The sequence below is a fragment of the Canis lupus genome, chromosome 24, assembly GCF_003254725.2.
Source record: "Canis lupus dingo isolate Sandy chromosome 24, ASM325472v2, whole genome shotgun sequence".
NCBI classification, from domain to species: domain Eukaryota; kingdom Metazoa; phylum Chordata; class Mammalia; order Carnivora; family Canidae; genus Canis; species Canis lupus.
Genome location: NC_064266.1, coordinates 12,909,658 through 12,934,384, shown reverse-complemented (window position 1 = coordinate 12,934,384; position 24,727 = coordinate 12,909,658). Strand labels below are relative to the sequence as shown.

General features: G+C 39.7%; 1 protein-coding gene across 14 annotated transcripts in view; it reads left to right on the top strand.

Annotated features, from left to right (window-relative positions):
• PLCB4 (phospholipase C beta 4) overlaps positions 1–24,727 on the top strand; it is a 422,433-nt gene that overhangs the window by 378,901 nt on the left and 18,805 nt on the right. For all 14 annotated transcript variants that reach the window (XM_049100261.1, XM_049100262.1, XM_049100260.1 and 11 more), the window contains 6 exons: positions 4,668–4,756; positions 5,357–5,507; positions 10,274–10,323; positions 10,460–10,525; positions 21,585–21,700; positions 22,994–23,069. In XM_049100261.1, coding sequence (XP_048956218.1) covers positions 4,668–4,756; positions 5,357–5,507; positions 10,274–10,323; positions 10,460–10,525; positions 21,585–21,700; positions 22,994–23,069 — 548 coding nt within the window. The remainder of the gene's footprint in view (positions 1–4,667; positions 4,757–5,356; positions 5,508–10,273; positions 10,324–10,459; positions 10,526–21,584; positions 21,701–22,993; positions 23,070–24,727) is intronic.

Genomic DNA, 24,727 nt, shown 5'->3' with positions numbered 1-24,727 from the left:
GCTTCTTGTTAACAATGAGAAAGCCTACTTTATTTGAAAGATATGCCCAAGAAAAGATTCCTTCGCTGCCGTAATTTCAAGCAGACAGATGATCCTTTCTATTCAGGGAAATTTGTATATATGATCTACCTTGGATTTGGCTGCCTCTGCCTTTTGCAATTCCTACATGTAAATTCCCAACTGACCACCAATGTTGATCCATGGGTAGGGACATCTCTCTGCCCCTCAGACAGTAGGAAGAAGCTACTAAAGAGGAGAACTCCACCCAAATACCAAAGATTTGTCACTGTCAATCTGTCAGGAATAATGTAGAGGCCACTTTTAGGTAACATACTTGAGCAGTGGAGCCTTGAGCAAGGCAAAAAGGGCCCACACCTGATACAAACAGGCTCATTATTAAGTAACCTACCTCAAAATAGCTATTGGCCCTAACTAACCAATGGGCTACTCACAACCAGGGACAGTTACCAAAAAAGGGGGGATATTCCATACATTCCCATACCTCCTCACTCTGCCCTATAACTGTGGCCCCTCACTACCGCCTCATGGCACAGTCTCTCCTTTGCTGTTTTGCCTGCTACTCCCTTGCAGTGTATTCAATAAACTTCTGTCTCCTTAAAGAAACAAACAAACAAAAAACAAAAAAATTTTTTCTCATTTACCATTGGTAATCAAATTTACCACAAACTGGAAAAAAAAAAATTACCGCAAACTGGAAGACTTAAAACAACAGAAAATTATTTTCTGACAGTTCTGGAGACTAGAAGCTTAAAATCATAGATTTGGCAGCTCTTGGAGAAATCCTTCTTTGCCTTTTCTAGCTCCTGGTGGCTCCTGGCAGTCCTTAGCATTACTTGACTTGTAGCTGCATTATTCCATTCTCTGTCTTTGTCATCCCCTAGCCTTTTTCCTCTTAGTCTCTGGGTGTCCTCTCCTCATCTTACAAGGGCACCAATCATTGGATTTAGAGCCTACCCAACCAAGTCCAGTGCGATCTCAATCCTTAACTAATTGAATACGCAAAGACCCTACTCATAAATCAGGTCATGTTCTGAGGTCCTGGGTGGTCATGAATTTTGAAAGGCATTACTCAACTTAGTCTACTGTCATAATTCTGCTATATTTTCTTAATACTCATCCCTTCCATTAATTATTCTTAGATAACTATTTTAAAGCTTATCAAGAACAAATTTTGTTAGTAATGCTCAAGTATATAAGTTGCTATCTTACGTATCTGAACCACAAATTTTCTGATAAAGGAAATGATATCTTTTTTTGCATTAATATATTTCTTGCAAAGTCATCTTTTATAAAAAAAATTGAAAGTTCATTTAAATATCTAGCAGTAGAGAATAGTTTGGTACATGAACTCAATGGAATGTTATCATTCAATAAAAGTAGATTTTAAAACTATATGGGGATAACCAAATGAAAATGAAAAAAAAAGACTATAATTTTAAGTAAACCATATAAAATATGTATTTGGGTGGAAAAAATGACACAAGAGTATACAGAAATGAAAGTAGCTTTGTTAGTTTAGAAGGATTAACAGATTAGGAATGAAAAATACCCACCATTTGCTTCAACGTGGATGGAACTGGAGGGTATTATGCTGAGTGAAGTAAGTCAGTCGGAGAAGGACAAATATTATATGGTCTCATTCATTTGGGGAATATAAATAATAGTGAAAGGGAATAGAGGGGAAGGGAGAAGAGATGGGTAGGAAATATCAGAAAGGGAGACAGAACATGGAAGACTCCTAACTCTGGGAAACGAACTAGGGGTGGTGGAAGAGGAGGAGGGCGGGAGGTGGGGGTGACTGTGTGGCGGGCACTGAGGGGGGCACTTGACGGGATGAGCACTGGATGTTATTCTGTATGTTAGCAAATTGAACACCAATAAAAAATAAATTTATTATTAAAAAAATAGAAGGATTAACAGGTAATTTCACACTTTAAGATCTTGCTTAATTGGTTTTATAATCGGCTGGAAGTGATTAAAGTGTTATCTGTTATTCCTACTAAAAGGACTACCAGTAACCACCCAAAAATGCCATACATTCCAGACCCTCAAACTGATTATATATCATTAAAGATAAGCAAGTACTTGTTACCTAACAAGCCAGCACTGTGGCTCATCGACTGAGCTATGCAGTGGGAAGCCAAGGCAAAGCATATCCAACGTGGGAGAGTGCAGGGAAGCTTACACCAGGTAGGTCTTCTCCAGAGAAGGGCAAGGGGTTCAGTGGGCACAGTGTGTACAGGTGTAAGGAGGAGGCCTCTAGGAGTCAGACACAGATTGAGTGAAAGTTCTGAGCCAACACAGTGAGTTTAGCACCAGGACAAGTGGGGCAACCAGGCTTTTTCTGCTTCCACGTGACCCACATGACACGGAGATCCGTGTCACAGGATCTCCCCTGGAGTATTCTTACAAAAAGAGAAAATTCAAGCCTAAATGACACAACAAGGAAGCATTGATATTCAGGATTGGGACATTTTATAGGATACCTGATCTGTCTTCTCCACAAATCTATGCATTATGAAAAATAAATAGTAGCAGAGACTACTCTAGATTAAAGTGAATTTAGGAGACATCATTATCAGAGACCCAAGTATGGGCTTTATATCTTGATTCAAACAAATTAATTGTAAATAGGGGAAATACTAATATTAAGATGGGCCATTCATTATATTCATACTAAGGAATTACTGCCAACTCTATTGGATACGATGCTGGTATGGTTGGTTATGAAAGAAAATGTCCTTCTTTAGAGATGCATAGAGAAGTAACTAGGAATGAAATGTTATAATGTCTGGAATTTGCCTCAAAATGTGTCAGCAGAGAGAAGAAAGAAAGGAAAAAGGGGAGGATGGCAGATAAAGGAAATGTAGCAGACTATTAATAACTGTTAGGGCTTCATCTGTATATGGAGGGTTATTTTACTTTTCTCTCTACTTTTGCATATGCCTGAAAATGTTCATAATTTAGACTTAAAGTAGGTAAATATATTCTTAGAATTTGACTTCCAAAAAATGATTATCTGTCATTTTTCCTAAGCAAGATTTAAGAGCTAATTTGGTCACATTCCCCATTAGGAGACAAGGAGTTCTTAGGGACATAAGTAATAACTAGGTCCAGACCTTCTCATAACACCCCTGGAGGAGAAAATAAATTGATGAAACTTCTTTGGAGGGCAACTTGGCAATACTACTACTGATAGGACAAATACCCTTACACACCATTCTAACCTCTAGGCATCAAGCTATGGACACTGAAGATGCCTGCTCTGAGATTTAAACATTCCAGGATCTTCACTACAGTGCTCTTTATAATAACAAAGTACTAGAAGTAATCTAACAGTCTCTAATAGGGAAGACTGTTAAAGAAATTATAACCATTCTGAAAATGGAATATTTAAGCAGCCCTTAAAAGTAATGTAGTAGATCTACGTTACTGATAAAGAAGTGTCTCCAAGATATGTAAAGTTTAAAATAAAAAATAGATGCAGAAAACTGTGAACCCATTTGGAATTATTGTTTTGTTTTATTTTTAAATAAGGCTACAAGAAATGGATAACAGTATATACTACGTATAGGATTGTCAGGAGAGGAGATTTTTACATTTTATATGTTTGAATGTGTATTATATGCTTGTATTATTTTCTATTATAAAAGGAAAAACCGTCAACTGAGAAAATCATCTTAAGACTGTAATTAGGATGGTGATTTTACTGGAGGAAATTAATATACATAGAGTTTTTTTAAAAGATTTATTTATTTATTTATGATAGACCTAGAGAGAGAGAGGCAGAGACACAGGAGGAGGGAGAAGCAGGCTCCATGCCGGGAGCCCGACGCGGGACTCGATCCCGGGACTCCAGGATCACACCCTGGGCCAAAGGCAGGCGCCAAACCGCTGAGCCACCCAGGGATCCCCAATATACATAGAGTTTTTGAAAATTGTAAATTAACTACTGTTTTAAGGTGATGAGAATAAATATTACTTCTATAGTATTGGTAAATAATGCAAAATTATGAGAGATTCTGCTGGAAAGTACCCATTGGGCTCTTCAAATGACATTATATAAACATGAACTCTTACCTTTTTAACTACAAGGGGTAGCTGAGAGTATGTTGGAGAAATATTACATTTCTACTATCATGGAACCAAAATTGGCTTTAAATATGTGTTAGCCTTCTTAGCTAAAACTAAGACTTAGATACCAGCTGTGTCTACTGTTACAAGTACTGTTTACATTTATCATCTCATTGAGTACTCATCGCACCCCTTCAGAGTGGGTAGTACCCTAACTTTCAGATGAAGAAACTCAACTGGGAACATGAATCAGCCTGCTCAAAGTCACACAAGTAAATAGTCAAGAACCCAAGACAATTCACTTGCCTTATTCTGCTACCCTGTCATCTTTATTTGGGCAAAAACCAAAGAGAAAATAGAAAGTCATCTGGCCTTTGATCCTTGCCCTACTTATTTTTTGTTTTCTGTAAAAGGCTGTGCTTTCCTAACTTTGTCATATGTCCTAGGAGCAAGTACTTAACAGAAGACATAACGGGGATCCAGGATTATGAATTGTTTATTAGCTGAATTTTCTTGGCTGTTAATGGTAAAACAGAGAATCAAAGCCACCTGACTTTTTTTTTTTTTTCCAGATATTGTGGATGCTTTATCAGATCCAAAGAAATTTCTTTCCATTACAGAAAAGAGAGCAGACCAAATGAGAGCTATGGGCATTGAAACTGTAAGTAGCAATGGTTGACTAAAGAGAGCCACGTGGGGAAGCTCAGTGGTCAGTGATTACAAGAGCAAGACAAAGTAACAAATGGATATAGCAAACTTGAAGAGTGTTTTTGAAATTGAATTTATCAATTTAACAAAATAGTTTCAAGTGTCTTAAAAGTATAGCATGTTTAATAAATGAAATGGAAATCATAGTGCTTTTAGGAATGTTTAAGATACAAGATGCTTTTGTGATACACTAAAATACTAGCTAACCCAATTCAGTGAATTAGTGAAATTGAGATTTATGTTTCTTTGTTGTTTACCAATCTTGCATCCAGCCTTCTCCCATTTTCGTGCATACTTGTTTGTTCTTTGTTTTTAAAGCTCCCTGTACCATATCCTTCATGTAAAAGAGTTGCATCTTTTTTCCTTGGCTTCATCTTTTGCCTCAGCCTGAGAAAACCATGTAATCTTTTCTCCTGCCAGGCAATGATCCATTAAGAGACTTGTAGGGGAGATAATGAGTGGTTCAAACTGGATTCAGTAAAATAGAGAAAGTGCAAGACAGTTGAATGTGAGGTGGCTTTCATTTAGGTTAATATAAACATTTCTGCTCCAGAGTGACATAGCAGATGTGCCCAGCGATACTTCTAAGAATGACAAGAAAGGAAAAGCCAACACTGCCAAAGCAAATGTGACCCCACAGAGCAGCTCCGAGCTCAGACCAACCACCACAGCAGCCATGGGGTCTGGTGTGGAAGCCAAGAAAGGTAAAGGGGAGCTGATTGGGCTCCTTATCTGTTCTGCAATTTTAGACTGTTTTTGAAGAGTCTTTTATAAAGTTATTTAAAATTGCTAATTCAGTCAATTTTCACTGCCCTGCAAGACTCAATAACATGTTTTCTTATAGATTGGACAAATTGCTGAATTTCTCTGAGTGTTTAACAGGGAGTCAACATTTTTGTCATCTGCTAGATCCCCTGCTAGGTTCCCTTGGGGCACTGGGTACAATATCCATGGTTTTAGAAAATGTTTAAATTCAGTCTCCTTAATGAAAAGAACTTCCACACAGTAACTTCTGCCAAGTCTTCTGGATACCATCCAGTCTTCTGGATATCCCCACAGTCTTCTGGATACCACTATACACACTAATCTGGACAGGTAGTGGGCTCATGAACCAACAGTATCATCATTGTTCATATATTTCTAGATTCCCTTCTTGACAAATTGTCTGCATGAGCAGACATTTAGCATCCATGATTCTTTGTAAATTTATCAGATGGATATTTGAAGGCCAATTCTTTATGGTTACCTAAGGATGAAACAAGGTATCCTACGAGGTGTCACCACGAAGAATTATGTGTTCCATGCTAATATTCAGCTGGTGTACAGGGGCAGAACTATATTGCTTATTTAAAGTTGACTTCCATGCTTACTGGCCAGGCATTCATCCTGATTGAATGGTGCCCATCCCACACTGGCAATTAAACATTTTGAATATCCTCCTCGATTATGAATCATTTACCAAATTCACTCTTCTTACTTTGATAAGAATTTCTCTTTTTTTCTAATGGTTTTCTACTCAGTATGTATATTTCCCATTTATATGTGAATTCAGTGCCCTTGATGTTAGTGAATCAAGTTGTTTGTACACTTAAGTACATACACACAGTGCTACAGTTTAAGGTAAGAAATGACAGGCTTTTCTAAACCAAGGCAGCATAGTAATTTAGTAGGATACTAAGTGTGCATGCAGCTTTGTGAAACAAATTAGAAAATGAGACTGCACAGAAGTAGCCCAAATTGTACTTTGCCTGCAGCTGTTTGTCTCTTCCTCCCTGGAGACATGAGCAAGCTCATGATACAAGGCTTTGGGTATTCCATTCCAGCACTGGTCATTAGTCACATTAGCCATTCAAACAAAGATAGACAGTAGAAAATGGGAGAGTTTTTGTGTAAAGTTCTTGTTTTGTTTAAACCATCATGCCCGCTAGTACATAAAGACATTAGTAATTACCATGAGTTAAGTGGCCTGAAAAACTTCAGTGTGACCAGCTTACAGAAGACAAAAGTTATCCTAGTTCTAGAAAGGAACATGTTTGGATTGAGAAAGGCTTCTCCTTTGGTTCCAAATATTGCATTGGAGGAAGCCAAGTCCAGTATCAAGAGACACCCTGAGAAAGAGAGTCTACATGCTATTTCCTTTGGCCTTTTATTTAGGAAAATTGGAAGCCTACTCTAAGTGACAGTACCAGGTTCTATGAGAACTGCCTTCACCCCTTCAAGGATCTCATGTGGCTAGAAGGATAATGTAGGACAGGCTTTGCACAATAGCCAGGCCAGGCAGTGGTCAATGAGAGCTGACCCTAAGAACAGGAAGGGGGAGGGCATGCCTTCCAGCAAGTGTCCCACAGAAGCCTTATAGATGAGATCCCTATTGAGCTGAGCCTTGAAACATAGGTCTGACTTGAATAGGAAGTAATAAAATGGATTCTTCCCATGGATATTGAGTCACCCTGTTGGATGCTTGGGAATGCCTACATGGGAAAACCATGACCGGATGCTGTCGTCCATGAGAAGAGGAATGTACAATTTAGAGGGACACATGTGGAGGTAACCAGGCTCAAGAGAACCTGGTCTAAGTGAGGGGCCTGTTCTTTTGCATCGTAGCTTTAAGGAGCATGGCAGGGAAGTGCAAGAGGGAAGTTTGTAGGTGTTCTTCCCACTCCTATCTATGAACTGGGGAGTCGGAGGTCAAGGGAGTCAGAAAATAAACTACTCCGGTGGCCTTTGTGGGAAGACGTGTCATTTGAGAAGGCAAGCTTCCTTCTAGAGAACTGTCTTAATTTGGGTCATCCCAAAGCCGACCCTGAGACAAGGTTTCAAATAAAAGTAGTTTATTTGGGGAGTACAATGGATACAGGTAGGGGCTTGGGGAAGGAGCACAAGGAAGAGAAGGTGGCCAGTGATCAGAGTGTTTCCAAGTTCCATCCAGGCACCTGGAGCTCAGTGCTCCTGGGAACATCCTGAGGGCTGGTGTTGGACACACAACTCAGAGGCAGGAGAACATCTACTTCAACTAAGCCTTTTGGAGAGCTCCTGTAGGAGGGATAAATTCCCCTGTGATTCTAGATTGACAGAAGGGTGGTAAAGCATGTTTTAGAGGGAAAGGCCTTAGGTAATTTCCTCAGGGAAGGAAATGCAGGTGCTGGCAGGTGGAGGTCAGAGTGGGCTGATGTAGAGAAAGCTAGGTGAATGGGTATAGCAAATGCTGCCCATATCCGTGGAGGTAAGAAAGTTCTAAATGGTTTCTCTTAGACATGCAGCCCAACAGCAATAACTGCACCAATGCTGCTTGATTATCTTTTTAAACTGAGGAATAAGGAATTAAGAAAACTAAACTTGGGGTACCTGAGTGGCTGTTGGTTACACGTCTGCCTTCAGCTGAGGTCATGATCCTGGAGTCCTGGTATCAAGCCCTGCATCAGGCTCCCAGCTCAGCGATGAGTTTGCTTCTCCCTCTGCCCCTCACCCCACTCGTGCTCGCTCTTACTCTCTTCCTCTCTTTCTCTCAGATCTTTAGTTTTCTTTACTTTTTTTCAATCTCCAACTTAGTCTCCAAATTATGACTTCAGAGAAAACAAGTTATTTTTGAGCTCTTGTTGATAAGAACAGAAACTTTACATAGTGAAACCTCATTTAGCCAAAGTCTTTGGAGCCCAATATGCAGTACTTAATTAAGCCTATTTCCACATGTGGCTTTGTAAATTTCAACTTTAAAATGAGCACTTGAACTCTGCAGGTGCACTGGCTACCTTTCAGGTGCCAAGAGCCACACATAGCTAGTAACTATCCATTGGACCCCTCCCATTATAGACCGTTGCCACTGTTGCTGAAAGTTCTATCAGACACACTTCTGTAGGCTCAACAGAGGGAACTGAGCATGTACCAATTCCTCTTCTGCAGAGTGTGGGTGTTTCCTAGTTAAATCATTTCTAAGAACTAAATTTTTTTTTTACAAATTATTCTATCTTTCTCAAAAAATACAAAACAAAAGTTGATGTTTTCGTGGGTTCTTGTTGGTCAAGATGTACTTTAACCAAGACCAAAAAAGAAGTCTTCTGGGACTGGGTTAACTCTTAACATTTGCTAGCTCTCTGGAGGACCTTGCATGCATCCCAGTTCTCTGTTCATTTTACAGACAAGGATTCATATCTCTACCCTACAGTGCCTCTCACTGGCTACAGTGAAGCAGGGAGTTGGCTTGTGACATCAGACTTGAGAGATCAAGCCTATGTTCCCTGGGCGCCCTATCATGAATGTTATAGATCACATAGTGTTTATGTTTTCTCTTAGTCACGACTCCTTTTCCCACCTTCCCACCCTCACACTGGCTGTGCATCTCTTCTTAAAATGAACAAAACTGAAAAACAAAAGCCTGGGACTCAATGGCTATCTTTCTTGACTATCTCATACCTAGCTTTGAGGATTCTAATGGAAATCTATTATAGTACAGACCACGCCTTCATTTCTTTTTAATTCTTTTTATTTATTTATTTATTTTTTTGTCTAAGATGAAAATCTGTAGTCAAACAGAAAGTGTTTGGGGATTCTTCTACAACTCTGGTTGCCATGATGACACCTGGCCTAGCATCAGTCCAGTAGCAGGATAATTTAGTATGTTACTCTGGGTCCCCATGACAGTATCCTGTTATACAGTGGTTTGATTTCAGGATTTCCTGTATGTTGAAGGCTGTGCCCAATAGCATATTGCTTAAAAATTAAATTTGGTAAAGGAAACTGAGGGAAGATAATGTGGGTTGTTTTCTTTGTTTTTGGTTCCTTGATGACGATGAGGAGGGAGGTAGTTGACTGATATGATATACCCTGAAACACAAAGATGAAAGTACTGTTAATAGATGCTGTGGTGCCTGGTCAGATCTCTTTTTTGGGTTGACACCTCCTGCCCCAGCTGCTGTGTGTATTTGGCTGATTGCAAACAATAGCTGGAACTTTCTCGGAGGATTGTCCTCAGACTGTGGACAGTTCCATTGCCCTGGAAATGCCTAGAAGGTTTTGTACAACCTATGAAGCCCTTGGGTGACTGGTATGAGGTTACAAAAGCCCAGTCTCCTTACCTCAAGGTAGAGCAACTTTGGATGGCCATTTATGCTAAAGAGCTCCTGCAGGATCAGGCTCAGGTTGGATTTCAGCTAGAAATGCACCCTGCCTTCTTCCTCTGCTCTGTTCTGCCTCTCTCACTCCCTTGGGGGTTTCTCCTGAGAGCCTTCCCTCAATGAGTGTTGTGCACACAGAACCCCACCTCAGGCTCTGCTCATAAGGAACCGAAGACAATAAGCACACCAATTAAGTGTCTGGTTAATTGCTTTGTAGTAAGAAATTAGGATGCTTATATCCATAGCATTACATATAAAGTGCTTCAAAGTCTTTAGATGAGATTTCAAAATGGTGAATTTTGTATTATCAGTTATTCTCTCTAATTTTTAATACACACAGTGATTTAATTTTTTTTAAGGTATCGAACTTATCCCTCAAGTGAGGATAGAAGATTTAAAGCAGATGAAGGTAAAATTGCTCAATCATTTTGCAAGCACTCTTGTATTACACATATTGGTGAAACTACCATATTTTTGTTTCTCACCAGATGTATTCATTGTGGCTACAAAAAATTGATTTGGGACCCTCTTTGTTTCTTACACAGGCTTACCTGAAGCACTTAAAGAAGCAACAGAAGGAGCTAAATTCTTTAAAGAAGAAACATGCGAAGGTACAGTTGATTGAATGTGTGTACATATGTGTGTGTGTCATTTTTTTTTTTGCTTATTTGTTTTCTACTTTTAGCTCTCTGATGAAAACCTCAAGCTATTATTCTGTATAACGGACCAGTGTATTCTTCATAGGCAAAAACATGGCTTAGAAACTGACAGCGGGGGAATCCCTGGGTGGTGCAGCGGTTTAGCGCCTGCCTTTGGCCCAGGGCGCGATCCTGGAGACCTGGGATCGAATCCCACGTCGGGCTTCCGGTGCATGGAGCCTGCTTCTCCCTCTGCCTATGTCTCTGCCTCTCTCTCTCTCTCTGTGTGACTATCATAAATAAATAAATTTAAAAAAAAATTAAAAAAAAAGAAACTGACAGCGGCCAACTGGACAATAGTACCTTCATTTTAACTGATTGGAAATGAAATTTAAAACCAGAATCCATTTGGGATGGGCTGTCACTGATTTGTAATCTGCATTTCCAACAGTTATTCCAAAAGCTTCAAATGGGTAAAAAGCTTCATCTATTTAAAATTACTTAATAATTGGACTTTATCTAAAATAGTGGGCCATAGCCAGACTCCTTAAGACCAACTCATAGCCTCAGTTAGCCTAGAGACATCTAGATCCCCTGGGATCCTGTGCATGGAGGGAGGTACTAGCCAGCTCTGAACTTCTCACCCACAGCTCCTGGAGAGAGTGCTCTTCTCACTTTCCTCGTTATGTAAACTTTGCTCAGTGGCCTACTTCTGAAATAGAGTTGTTTTTCCCTATCGCCCATAAGAAGAGGGTTTTTTTTGACAATGATTGTGAGAAATTCTAAGAGCTGGTTGTGAATTCAAGAGAACAGCAGCAGCTGGCCTTGGGAGTTCTCATGTGGGTTGAAGACTTCACCACACTCAGACATCATCCTGTTACCCATCACTCCCCATGGAGAAAGGAGAAGAACATAATACCTCTTTCCTTCCCAAGATGGATCACAACAACCACTGGGGCCGGAAGGGTAATGGGTGTGTTCATCCGTTAAGGGCAATGGAAAGCAAGAGAAACTTAATTTCTCAAAGGACTTCTGAGTTCCTTTAAATTAGTCTTGCATTCCACGTCTTTGTACTCTGACTCAGACCTCAATCTAAGACATGTCCTGCAGAGCCAGAGTTGAGTGATGTATCTCTGAGTCACTCCAGATATTCACATGCAGAGCTCATGGCCTCGATTTAACAGTTTGTGCTCCTTTGAGAAATTCGGCCTCATCTTAGCCTAGTAATATTCCCTGTATTATTGAACTGTTAGCTTAGTGGACTTGCTGATCCTAGAGGTCACTCCATAGACTATTTGCTCCTAAATTTCATGAATAAGTCCATTTGATGGAATTCTTTTTCGTTGCCCTTAGGGGACACTTGACACAGATTTTTAGAAGTGTGACACTGTTGGGAGACAGAGCTGCTTAAAGTAGTGCTTTCAATTGTGTTGGTCGTTGGTAGCAGCCTAGAATATCGAAAGACACTAACTTACTTGACTTTGGTTATCAGGGATGGACTTGGTCCCCCATGGCAAGACATCATCCCCAGATCTTCCTTCCATCTAACTTGGATCTCTGTTACTGAGGCAGGCATTTCTGTGGCCTGTGGGCTCCTTGGAAACTTCCAGCTTTTGACCCCACCCTCTATAAATGCTTCCTTCAGGCACAAAGAGGGAGCATATATTCTGACCAACTATGAAAATAACAATATCAGCAGCTAGAATGTTTGCATGCTCAGTATTTTCCAGATGCTATGCTCAGCACTCTACATTTCTTGTCTCATTTACTACTCCACCCGAGAAGGCAAGTTCTATTTAAGTCTCCATTTTGCATGTGAAATTAAGAAATTAAAAATTAGGGAGGTTAAGCAGTTGAACTACTGTCTCTACCTTGGAAAGCAACCATGCCAGAATTTGAACCCAAACCCATCTGTGTCTAGCACCCATACTGTTACTGCATTATTCTGTGAAGGATGTCAGATGCTTTGGTAAGTAAACAAGTTCCCCCCATTGCATCAAATGCAGTGTTAGCACATGGGATGTTCATAACATCCTCTAGTTGGGATGATGTCAGTACACTGGTTACCTGCACAGCTACTCAAGAAAGGTGCCCCTCAATTCTTTCGAACTTGACCTACATACATACTACAGAGCAGAGTCGCAGAGTCATCTATTGTCTTCCTTGACTGAACCTTTGAGTCCAAGCTGAGTCAGGTTGGCAAACAGACCCAGCTGCCTGATCAGAAAAGTGATAAAGGCAGTGTAGACATCCACTTGGGCCTCTGTAGCAAACTGGCATAGCCCAGGTGGCTTAAACAACAAACACTTATTTCTCAGAGTCAGGAGGCTGTATGTCCCAAAGTCAAAGTGCAGCAGATTCAGTGCATGGTGACAGCCCCTTACTGGATTTCAAAGGACCTCCTTGCTATGTCCTCACGTGGTGGAGAGAGCTATCATTTCTCTCATGTCTCTTCTAATAAGGGCACTAATCCCATCTGTGAGGGCTCTACCCTCATGACCTACTCCCCTCACAGAGGCCCCACCTCCAAATTCCATTACAGGGGGAATGAGGGCTTCCACATACAAATTTGGAGAAGGGACAGAAACAGACCATTAATAGGTGGAAAATTATTTTTCTGTGACACAGTTTAGAGCTGACCTTGGTAGATCTTCCCCTCTGCCTCAGACATCACTGCACTTCATTCAGTCACTCTCATTTCATCATGCTTGTTGGCAGGGACACCTTCATGTTGTTTAATAACCAGTAAACCCCAGATGGCTGAGAGAACCTATGTTGCATTCATTTGTAAAACACAAGCGAGTTTCTTGGAGCCCCATGTTATGGGAGCACCAGTACCTACAAGGAGATTTTAAATCTCCCTAAATCCAACTATCTGAATTTGTGTGGGCTTTCATAACAGCTTTAGGGTGTGTTTTTTGGAGGAAGTGTTCAAAATTCCTTAGGTCAAGCAGCAGAGAAAATTGCCACAGTAAAATGTGCCATGCTTGCCTGTTACTTTTCAGAAGTATTTCTGAGCAGGGCAATGCATTTCACTGCTTGTTTTTCATACCTTCATGCACTGCAGAAGTTCACGTTACCAGCGTGTGATTATGAGCTTACGAATGAATCACTTCTCCCACATTAAATACACAGGGGACCCACTTTATTCAGATTACTTTGACAGTATAATTTATGAATTCTGAATTCTATAGTGTTTTTTTTCCTGTTTCTCTTTTTTCTAAATTCAGTTAATTAGTATATAGTGTACTATTAGTTTCAGAAGTAGAGTTCAGTGATTCCATCAGTTGCATACAACATCCAGTGCTCATTACTTGAAGTGCCCTCCTTAATGCCCATCACCCAGTTACCTCATCCCCCCACCTATCTCCCCTCCAGTATCCCTCAGTTTGTTTCCTAGAATTAAGAATCTCTTAGATTCGTCTCCCTCTGTTTTTGTCTTATTTTATTTTTCCCTCCCTTCCCCTATGATCCCTTGTTTTGTTTAGTAAATTCCACATATGAGTGAAATAATATGATAATTATCTTTCTCTGATTGACTTATCTCACTTAGCATAATACCCTCTAGTTCCATCCACATCATTGCACATGTAAGGTTTCATTTTTGATGTCTGATTAATACTCCATTGTATATATATACCACGTCTTCTTTATCCATTCATCTCTCAATGAACATCTGGACTCTTTCCATAGTTTGGCTATTGTGGGCATTGCTGCTATAGACATTGGGGTGCAGGTGCCCCCTGGGATCGCTATGTTTGTATCCTTTGGGTAAATACCTAGTAGTGCAATTACTGGGTCATAGGGTAGCTCTGTAGTGGTTTTATGTAAATCTACCAATAAGGCTAATATTTATTGAGTGACGGTTTTGTGTTGCACATTTTGGGGGAAAGAGTGACAGAGGGAGAGAGAATCTTGAGCAGGCTCCAAGCCCAGAGCAGAGCCTGATTTGGGCTTGATTCCACAACCCTGAGCTCATGACCTGAGCTGAAATCAAGAGCTGGATGCTTAACCGACTGAGCCACCCAGGTGCCCTTGTGTTACACATTTTATGTACATTCTCAACTCTTCACAATATCCCTGAAGCTTAAGTAACACTGTCCACATTCTAGAAATGTATGAAATGAAATTCAGAGAGATGAGTCCCTATACTAGAGTGATAGAACTAGTTAATGCTGGTAACGAGCCTCATTTGCTTAGGTCTAACACACCTTTTACAATTCACCACATTATCACCATGTATTAAAAATGCATTTCATCTGTTTTAATTGTTCAAGGTTTCACAAATAATTTCCAATAATTAGAGCTTCCTATCTATAAACTTTCTGTAACTTTTCAGTCTATAATATCTCCCTAATATTTTCCATGGTCTCATCTGACCTACCTCCTAAGATGAAGGATTTAGATGAATGTTTACTTGCCTAATATATACTGAGGCCTACTCTGCACACACACTTATCTTTAAAACTTTTGAAAAAGGAAAAACCATTGAAGGAGCAGGGAGGGATGTGTATTTCTTAACATTGGACACACTTCCTGCCTCATGTCCATTTGAATTTGTTTATCCTAACATTGATTTTTCTGTCAATACTTGTAAAATGGTAAAACTAGCTAATATATATTTAAGTTTATTTAAGTGCTTAGGTATTCTTGTAACAATTATGTAAAAGAGCACTATAATTATATTGTGTCAGGAGTTCTGGATAGCCCTACTTTTCTGAATAACAAACTACCCTCAAATGTAGTGACTTAAAATAGCAGCCATTTATTAGCTCATGATTTTGTGGGTTGGCAGTTTGGGCCAAGTTAGTTAGGCTCAGTGGTTCAGCTGGGCTCCTGCTTTCGTGGCCAGGTTGAGGCCTGGTGGCACTGGCTCACTTAGAAAGAGCTCTGCTGAGCCATTTCTCACTGCTCTATGTGGCCTCTTATCTACAAACAGGCTAGTTATTCACTTGGTAGGGGTTTCAAGAGGCCAAGCAGAAGCATACAAAGTTTGTTGAGGTCTTAGCTCAGAATGGCACATAATCACTTCCGCCTCATTTTCCTGGTAAAGCAACTCATAAGGATGATCCAGATTTAAGGGCTGAGGACTCTACTTCCTGACAAGAGGAGCCACAAAGTCACATTACGAAGTAGGGGGATAGAGAGAGTGGATGCAGAGAAAGAATTGTGGCCATTTTTGCAAACCATTGACCATTTGTCAGATGAGATAATTTATACTTTAAAAGAATACAGCTTGACTAAATCACCTAGGTTTTAAACGGTGGAGTCAGGATGTGAATCAAAATTCTAACTCCAGAACTCAAGCATTTTTTTTTAGTATATTTGATACACAATGTTAAATTTTAACATAGTTTAACCAATGTTAAATTGGTTCCAGATGTGCAACATAGGGATTTGACAAGTTTACACACTGGGCTGTGCTCACAAGTATAGCTGCATCTGTCACCATGTGATGCTGTTAAAATACCATTGACTATATTCCTTATGCTACGCTTTTTATTCCTGTGACATTTTCATTCCATAACTGGAAGCCTATATCTCCCACTCCCCTTCACCCATTTTGCCCAACTCCTGTCCCCTCTGACAGCCGTCAGTCTATATTTATAGCTCTGATTCTGCTCTTTGTTTATTCATTTGTTTTGGGTTTTTTAGGTCCTGCATATGAGTGAAATCATATGGTATTTGTCTTATTTCACTTAGCATAATATTCTCCAGGTCTATCCATGTTGTTGCAAATGGCATGATCTCATCCTTTTTTATGGCTGCATAACATCCCATTTTATGTAAGTGTGTGTGTGTGTGTGTGTCCTTGTCTATATCCATTTACCTATCAATGGACACTTACGTTGCTTCCACATCTTGGCTATTGTAACTACAGAGGACCATATATCTTTTAGAATTAGTGTTTTCTTTGGGTAAATACCCAGTAGTGAAATTCACATTCTTAACACTCTACTGTGTTACCTCTGAGTTTTCCCACATCAGTGTTTCTTTCTCATATTTTCTTGGTGGTCTTAGTAAAAGGTTTTTAAAAGAAATCATGATTCCATCAGGGCACAAATATTTTGGCTTCCTTTGGGACTGTTTTTTTCAAAATATGACCCTTGGACCAGGAGTTGGAGGCTTGGCAAAAAATGCATATTCTTACATCTGTGACTTAGTTATAATCTCAAAGAAGAGGTCTGGGAAATAAATTTAAGTGAACTCCTTTCCTGCATACATTTCAAGAATTGTTGCTTTAGGAATATTATTTGGTATTCTCTAATGTCTCTTGCCTTAGTGCAAGCCCCTCTAATTGCCTGCAAGCTATATAGATCTTTAAAAAACAGATTTTGACCTGTTGTCACGCGATAATGAGAATAAATTACCCCCAGCCTTTTTGTGAAACAACACCTACAACAGCTTTTTAACAATTTTGAAGCCACCTAAGATAGGGCTAAGATTTGCCACCCTAAAGCCTTGGGTTATAAAGTAACCTACTGAGGAGGGAACATGGCCCAGGCTGTACCCACCCAACAACAGCATCCATGGCATCAACCTTGGCAGTTGGCAACCAAGAGCAGAGAGTCATATTTAGTCCATATTAAGACTACAGGGCACTCCCAACTCTCACATATCAGATAAATAGTGCCACTTCTGAGACCTATAGGGAAGCAAAGAATCCAAGAGCTAAATCCCAGTGGCTTAAGACACAAACGTGTTGTGCAAAAGAAATCTTATTTTCAAACTTGAAGGTTAGCTATAGTATGGAGGAGAAGTTGTGGTGTATGAGGATCTGCCATCTGCAAGAGAGACATAGAAATAGGTGTGTGAGCTACTTTTAGGATACTAAGCAGAAAAGTCAGGAGTAATGACCATTTGAGCCCAAAATGAGATTAGGATACTAGTTAACATGCCTAGGTTTTGGCTTTTGGCAATGGTCAATGGCTGTTGCTTTTGACCCTGTGAGTACAGCTGGCAATTAGACTTCTATGCATCTCTCCTTTTCTAGAACCACTTCTTCAATTTGAATGGAAACTAGGGGAATAGTTTTCAAGTGTCCATTAGATGAGACATAGCAAAAGCAGAACTAAGCAAGAGTAATTTTCCCTAATGCATGACTCACCAAGACCAGACTAGGATTCTTTATTCTTTCAGTAAGAAATGGGCATACTTTTAGGTTGTCTTATGTGGTCAAATCCTTAGAGCAAATAAAACCCAAAGTTAAGTAAGTATCCCCAATAAAATATTAGAAGAATAATTACAACTTAAATGTCTATAGGGGACCAAACAAGAAGTAAATGATGGAAGTTGGACGGATACAGAAAACAGAAGGGCATTCATTCCCATTCAAAAGGCAAATCAGACTTAGTTCCCCACCATTGGTGCCTTGAGAGTCCATGGGCCAGCTTCATTCTCAAAAGAGGACTCATAAAATCTTACATGAACTTCCAGATCTTTAAATATTAGTCCCTAATTCAGTCTTCTTTCAAAACACCATGTAGAGGGGGGAGAAATCTTAAATTCATAGGCTAGATGCATCCCTGGGGCAACCGGTTTGCAGCATCACCATCAGATGAGTCAAATTCAATGCCTGAGAAACTGACTAACATTTGGCATTTCAGTAAAGCTACTAATGGAAAATTTGTTCTTTGCTATATAAGCAATTTAGCTGATAACATCAAGGCTGCTGTTAAACTCATCAAGACCTCAATGCCAGACCCACAACTCTGTTAGGAAGAAACACAGCAACCACCCACAGAGGCAGCTTACTGGTGACCTCAGAGTTACATGCTGAGCAAACATGACTTGCTCCAATTATTCAGCCATATCTGTGGTACAGTCATTCACGCCCACTGTCCCATCAGTCACAAGAATGAATTGCAGCAGCAATTTCTCCAAAAGAAGCTTAATTTACTCTTACCTCCAATAAGAGACCTATAAATTCTGCTAAAAGCTGTACATGTATTTTCCCCAAAAATATCCCAACTAAGATTGACTTTTCAGTCCACACATCCAATTTGGGTACTCTTGACCTTAATGAATTTAAAAAAACAAAAATTTGTGCCTCTTCCATAATGTCTCCCGGTTGAATTAAGGGCCGAAGAATAAAACCAATGATAATCTTTTTCTGAGTTAAAATGGACTGAAAGATCATTTTCTGGCTCCTCTGTTTTACACTTCAGGAAGCTGAGGCTTCACCACCATCAAATAAGTAGGAGCCCATGCCTTTGTGAAGGGAAAAGTGAGTCTGGAAACCAGATTTTCCCAAAATACTTCAGTGACCACTTCTTACCACACAGGAATAGTTTTAAGCACGTAGAGAAACAGAGAATTTTTTTTTAAGACCAGCTTTCTTATTATTTGTATTAACAGTAATCATTTTGATTCAATGTGCTTCTAATTTCCCATATGATTCCTGCATATACTAGGTAACTTTACAGCTCATAACCAACCCATGAGGGCAGCCTGGGTGGCTCAGCAGTTTAGCGCCGCCTTCAGCCCATGGTGTAATCCTGGAGACCCAGGATCCAGTCCCACGTCGGGCTCCCTGCATGGAGCCTGCTTCTCCTTCTGCCTGTGTCTCTGCCTCTCTCTCTCTGTCTCTCATGAATAAATAAATAAAATCTTTAAAAAAAATGGATCTTGTTCAGTTTTCTAAGAAAGAAAGTGAGGGCTGGAAAGATTTATATAAGCTTCACAAGGCCATTTGGCTAATTATTGACTGAGCTCAGACCAGAATCCAAATCCTCCTGCTATTCCCTTGATGTTTTTTCATGTGTATAACAAATATTTATCGAGTGCAAGTTTTATGCCATGTAGTGGTGAATACACTTGCCCTGCCTTTGTAGAGCATGTCTTACCTACTGGAATCCATCATGAATGCCTTTCTGGCAAAAACAGCTTCATTCCTCATTTCTAATCGGGTTAATAAGATTCACCACAATATTTCTATAAGAAATAGTCTGTCAACGTACTTCCGAGTCTCAAAGCCTCACCTTTTCTTGTGCTGCACTAGGATATTTAAAGAACAATCTTCTCCACCCTTCCTTAAAAACTAGAGAGAAACAGGAAAGTAGAGAGATTACACAGGAAAGATTCTAATATGTTTGAATCTGCACTTGCATAGAGCCCCTTATTTATTTGCCCAGGAAAATTAACACATGTGCTGGGTAAGCACGATGTCTTTAAATCTTAAAAGGAAGACTATTAGTAAAGCATTTTAGTAGGCTTGTTTATGTCCACAACATACAAGAGTGATTAAATCCATTCAAATAAGGATACATTAACATGTTGACTCCTGAGGCATTGATTCAGTGTAGAGCAAAGGTTTATTAATTTAATCATTCTACTTGCTCTCCCTTATTCCAAGTCACTTTCTGTATTATCCTGGATATTGAATAATATGAACATGTTACTGTATTTTGAATAAGGTGTAGCAGGCATTTGAAATATGATTAATATCATGTTAACTTTTAGTCCTAACAACCTGGTGAACTAGGTGTCACTATCCCAGTTAAAAAGATGAACAGATTGGGAGGCTAGGTGAGTTGCCCCAGAATTTGAGACTGAAGAGCCCATGTCCTTAACCCAATACCACATTGCAAAAGCTCTGGCTGAAATGTGTTTATAATACAAAGTGCATGTATATTGGGAATGTGGCTAGATTAATGAGGTGTTCCTGCCACAAATTAAATAAGATACTGTTACATATGACTCCCTGACCCCCAAGTCCACAGCAAGGTAGCATCACCTTTGACCACCCTCTTGTCCCCATTGTCAGTTCCTGTTCTGAGAATCTCCCCACCAGCACCATCCTTCTCCACGATGTCTCCCAAAGGCATTTATCCAACTGAACAAGAATCTATACATGTGCACCAACATTTTTCTGAAAAATACATATATAAACAAATTATATAGATCAAGCCCTATGTTAATCAACTAACAGCCCTGGGACATTAAGGAAATCTTGGTAAAATTAAATATACCTTCCTCATTTATATTTTAGGAAATCTTTTAAATATGTTCCTAAACTGGGTTTCCTTAAAAAAAATGTTTTCCTAAGGTAGGCTAGACTTTAAGTTACTCACTTTAAAAAATAAGGAAAAGGAAATACAGTCTGAAAAACATCCATCCCTTCCCATCTTCAACACCATCTCATTCCTCTAGTTTCTCAAGACTAAGACTAGGATATAGCAGCAAGTGTATTCCTGATTGTATGGATTTGCCCTGGCAATTCCCACATTGGCCAGGTAAGAAGCTAAAGAAATCTGACTTCAGAGAAGTTACTGGCTGTGATCAAATTATCAGAAGGAAAGAATGTTTATAGAAAAATACTTATTTTCAAAGTGTTGCAGCCCCAATTTCCTAATTATTTGAAGCAGAAGGGGAAATATTTTAAACATCTGTAAAGCTGAAGGCCACAGCTCCTGGATACTGTGTCATCCTCATGAATGCACCTAGATGAGGAGGCCAGTGAAAATACCACGTGATGTGGATTTGAAGTCAGCTGACAGCGACAACCCCACTGGTAATTCTCACTGTTTAATGGTGGTATTTAACACCTTCCAAAAATGCCCTGTGTGTTTAGAAGCAATGTCACATGTAAATAGTTACACTTAGCAGGTGGAAGAGAGAAAATACATATTGAGTATTTGAGAACCAATGTGTGGAAGAGGCTGTGGACTAATTATGTGTCTCAAACAGAACAAAGATGGTTGGGTAAAAGTTCTGTGGAAAACATGTATGTATAGAAGAGAGGACTTTGGGATGATTGGTGTTGCCCAGTAGTGGGCAGAGATGCCTTTTGGGTGGGTGTGTTCTTTAGGCTGAGGCTAGACACTCCATTTTTAGGGTGTCCCTCATACAAGAAACTCCTGTGTTGGGTGGGAGATTGGAAATACTTCCACTTCTCAGTAGCAGTTACTCCTAGATTTCTAAATCCAAGATTCTGGGAAAGCTGGTGAAAACCATTCCAGCCCAACACAGGTTAAGTTTATTAGCCACACTGGAAGAACTCAACATGTAACTGCAGATTCTTCTTATTCAGGAACACAGCACCATGCAGAAGTTGCACTGCACACAAGTTGACAAAATTGTGGCACAGTATGACAAAGAGAAGTCGACACATGAGAAAATCCTAGAGAAGGCGATGAAGAAGAAGGGGTAATGGCTCTTTATTTCCTTCTGGAAGCTGTCTGCCTTTTTATATTTTGTCTTTCCCCACAGTTCAGTTGACTGCTTAGGCCAAGGAAGAACTTAGTCTTGACTGTGTTTTCATCATTAAAAAGTTTTCTTGGAAATAAGCAACTCATTCAACTGAAGGCAGGGAATGAAATGGAAAAGAGATTTATTCCAGTTCGACAGCCATTGGTTGGTGACACCATAACTATGTCTCACATGTGTTTTTCATTCAGGTATCTTTAAGGTGAATGAGGAGAAAAGGAAGGACAAGCTAAAGTTGGGAAATTTTTTTTTTTAAAGTTGGGAAATTTTGAAATTACATAAATCCTTTTGCATAGCCAGAAAATAAATAATATCTTGATTTTTAATATTACAGAGATTCTTAATATTGCAAGAATCTTTAGCTTATGCCAACAGATAAGACTTAAATAAAACTTATCATTGCATTTACCAGAAAATATTTTGTCTAGCATTAAGCCAGGGGGATGTTTTTGTGATGCCACAAGCTCACCAAATAACAGACTAAAGGGAGCGCATACTTGGTGCCAGCCCTTGAGAAGTAATAGATCTGATGAGGGTCCTAGCATTTTTAGAATACTGCTTCTTTCAGAGACATTCTCAAAAATATAATGAAGCATTCTAAGTTAGGCCATAATACATCAGAGGATATATGCTGAAGACAGAAGCTCAGGACCTGTTCTGGTTTCAGCAATGCTACAGATAATCCAAAAGGGAAAAATAATCACAGAAATAACCAGTAATGGTTGCTGGGAAATTGCCTTGTATGTATTTCCTACTCACAATAGAATAAGAAGCAAAAATTGCCCTATGATGCCAAGAAATGCTATTTTCTGCCTTGCTGGCATGTGTAAAAGACAAAAATCTGGCTTTATAACCAGAAAGAATTTAAAAATTTGCTTCAAGGCTGAGGACCTCTTTTCTAGTTATTATCACCAATTTATTTTATTGAATAAATGAAAAATTACCCTAAAGAAAAGCAGGAACCAAAATGGAAACTCTGACAACAGACCCTTAACAATGAAATCATTATTTGATCTACAGTGTCTCTTTGTATAGTGGTTGAATTGAGTAATCATGATGTGGATGTTTTCTAAGGTGTACATCTATTACTAGAAATACTGATGTTGCCCAATGAGCCATGGCAACCCATGTTTGATGAACAAATTGTCTTCATTAGAAAGCTTTGGAGCAAGGGCCCATGGGAATGGGAAGATATCTAACATCTGGTACACACTGATGATTTTCAATTTTCAGGGGAAGTAATTGTCTCGAAATGAAAAAAGAAACAGAAATTAAAATTCAGACACTGACATCAGATCACAAATCTAAGGTAAGAAGATGCCTATTTTTACAGCAGGAACTTGCAAAAGATACTTTCTAATTTTTTAGAAGCCCTACCTGATGTAAATCAGAAATAATAATAACTTGGGTCTAGTCTGGGAAGTCAAGGGATCTCGGCATTCACATTTGTTCGAGACTCACTGGCTTTGAGAAGAGGCATTTCCTGGAGCATCTCTTCCTTCATCTGAAGAAATATGCATGCAGTCTGTCCATGTTGTCTGCCTTAGGGGTATGAAGTGAAACAGCACATTGTCTAAGAGGAAATACTATTTAAAATACAAAACGTGGACAGCCCAGGTGGCTCAGCAGTTTAGTGCTGCCTTCAGCCCGGGCCTGATCCTGGAGACCCGGGATAGAGTCTAATGTCAGGCTCCCTGCATGGAGCCTGCTTCTCCCTTTGCCTGTCTCTCTCTCTCTCTCTCTCTCTCTCTCTCGAATAAATAGATAAAGTCTTAAATAAATAAATAAATAAACAAACAAATAATACAGAGTATGCTTCTCTAGAGAGGTAACATGAAACGTGACAAAAAACCACCCAACTTGTGGACTGAGTAAATCTTTGATACTTCTTCCATTCTAACTTTGTGTTGGAAGTTTAGAATTGGAAAAAAAATCAAGAGATGACATTCTAGGGAGATGAGCCCAATTACTCCTATTTCCCCAAAAACACAAGAAAATTGGAACTTGGGATACTTACTAGTTTTTGGACATTTGGAGAACTGAGCACTAAGTTCCAGTGAAGAACACAAATAACTCTTCAAGCAGTAATAGTTATAAAAAGAGGGGGAATACTCTTAAAATTCCCAACCCTAGCTTTTCGTCAAACCAGCCAGCCTCCATATGTCTACATGCAACTCTGTCATCTAGCCCGGTGGCCCTGCTGCCTGCATGGGCCAGCCAAGCTATTCAAACTAAGGTTCTCCTCAGTGTTCTGTATTTTGTGTCCATTCTAGAATTAATGTCTATGAACATGCCATGATTTTCTAGAAGCTTTGCACAAATAGGAAAGTAGAAACCTTGGCAATGATACCAGTTAGCTTTAACTGCAGAGTAAGCCATGTTAAAATTTAGTGACTCAAGACACCTACCAATTATTAACTTAAAATTCAGGGGGTCAGAATTTGGGCTATACTCACTTGGGTAGCTCTACTGATTCTGAATAGGCTCACTCATGCGTCTGCATTCAGCTGGGATAGATGGTTATAACTCATATCTAGTCATTAGCTGGCTGTGCTTGCTTTTTTCTACATGACTTCTCATCCTCCAACAGGCTAGCATGGGCTCTGTCACAAGGTAGCAATGGGGCTCCAGAGAGTGAAAGAGGGAGATTCTTCTTGCACCACATTTGCTATTGTCTCAGGGCTAACGCAAGTCACAAGATAAGCCAGATTCAAGGAGGTGGGGAAATGGACTTCTAGCTCTTGATGAGGGAAGGTACAAAACCACACTGCAAAGAGCAATGGATATGGGGATGAGAAGACTTTCTACCCCCACATCCATTAGGGTTGACACATTGAGTCACAATCCAGAGATAAGAGAACCTAGAGCTCTCCTCAGACCTGTGGGCTTGTGGATATGAAGCTGGAAAAGCATGAGGAGATGAGGAGAATCTGTTAGAATCAGAAAAGGAGTCCAGGGCCTGGGCAG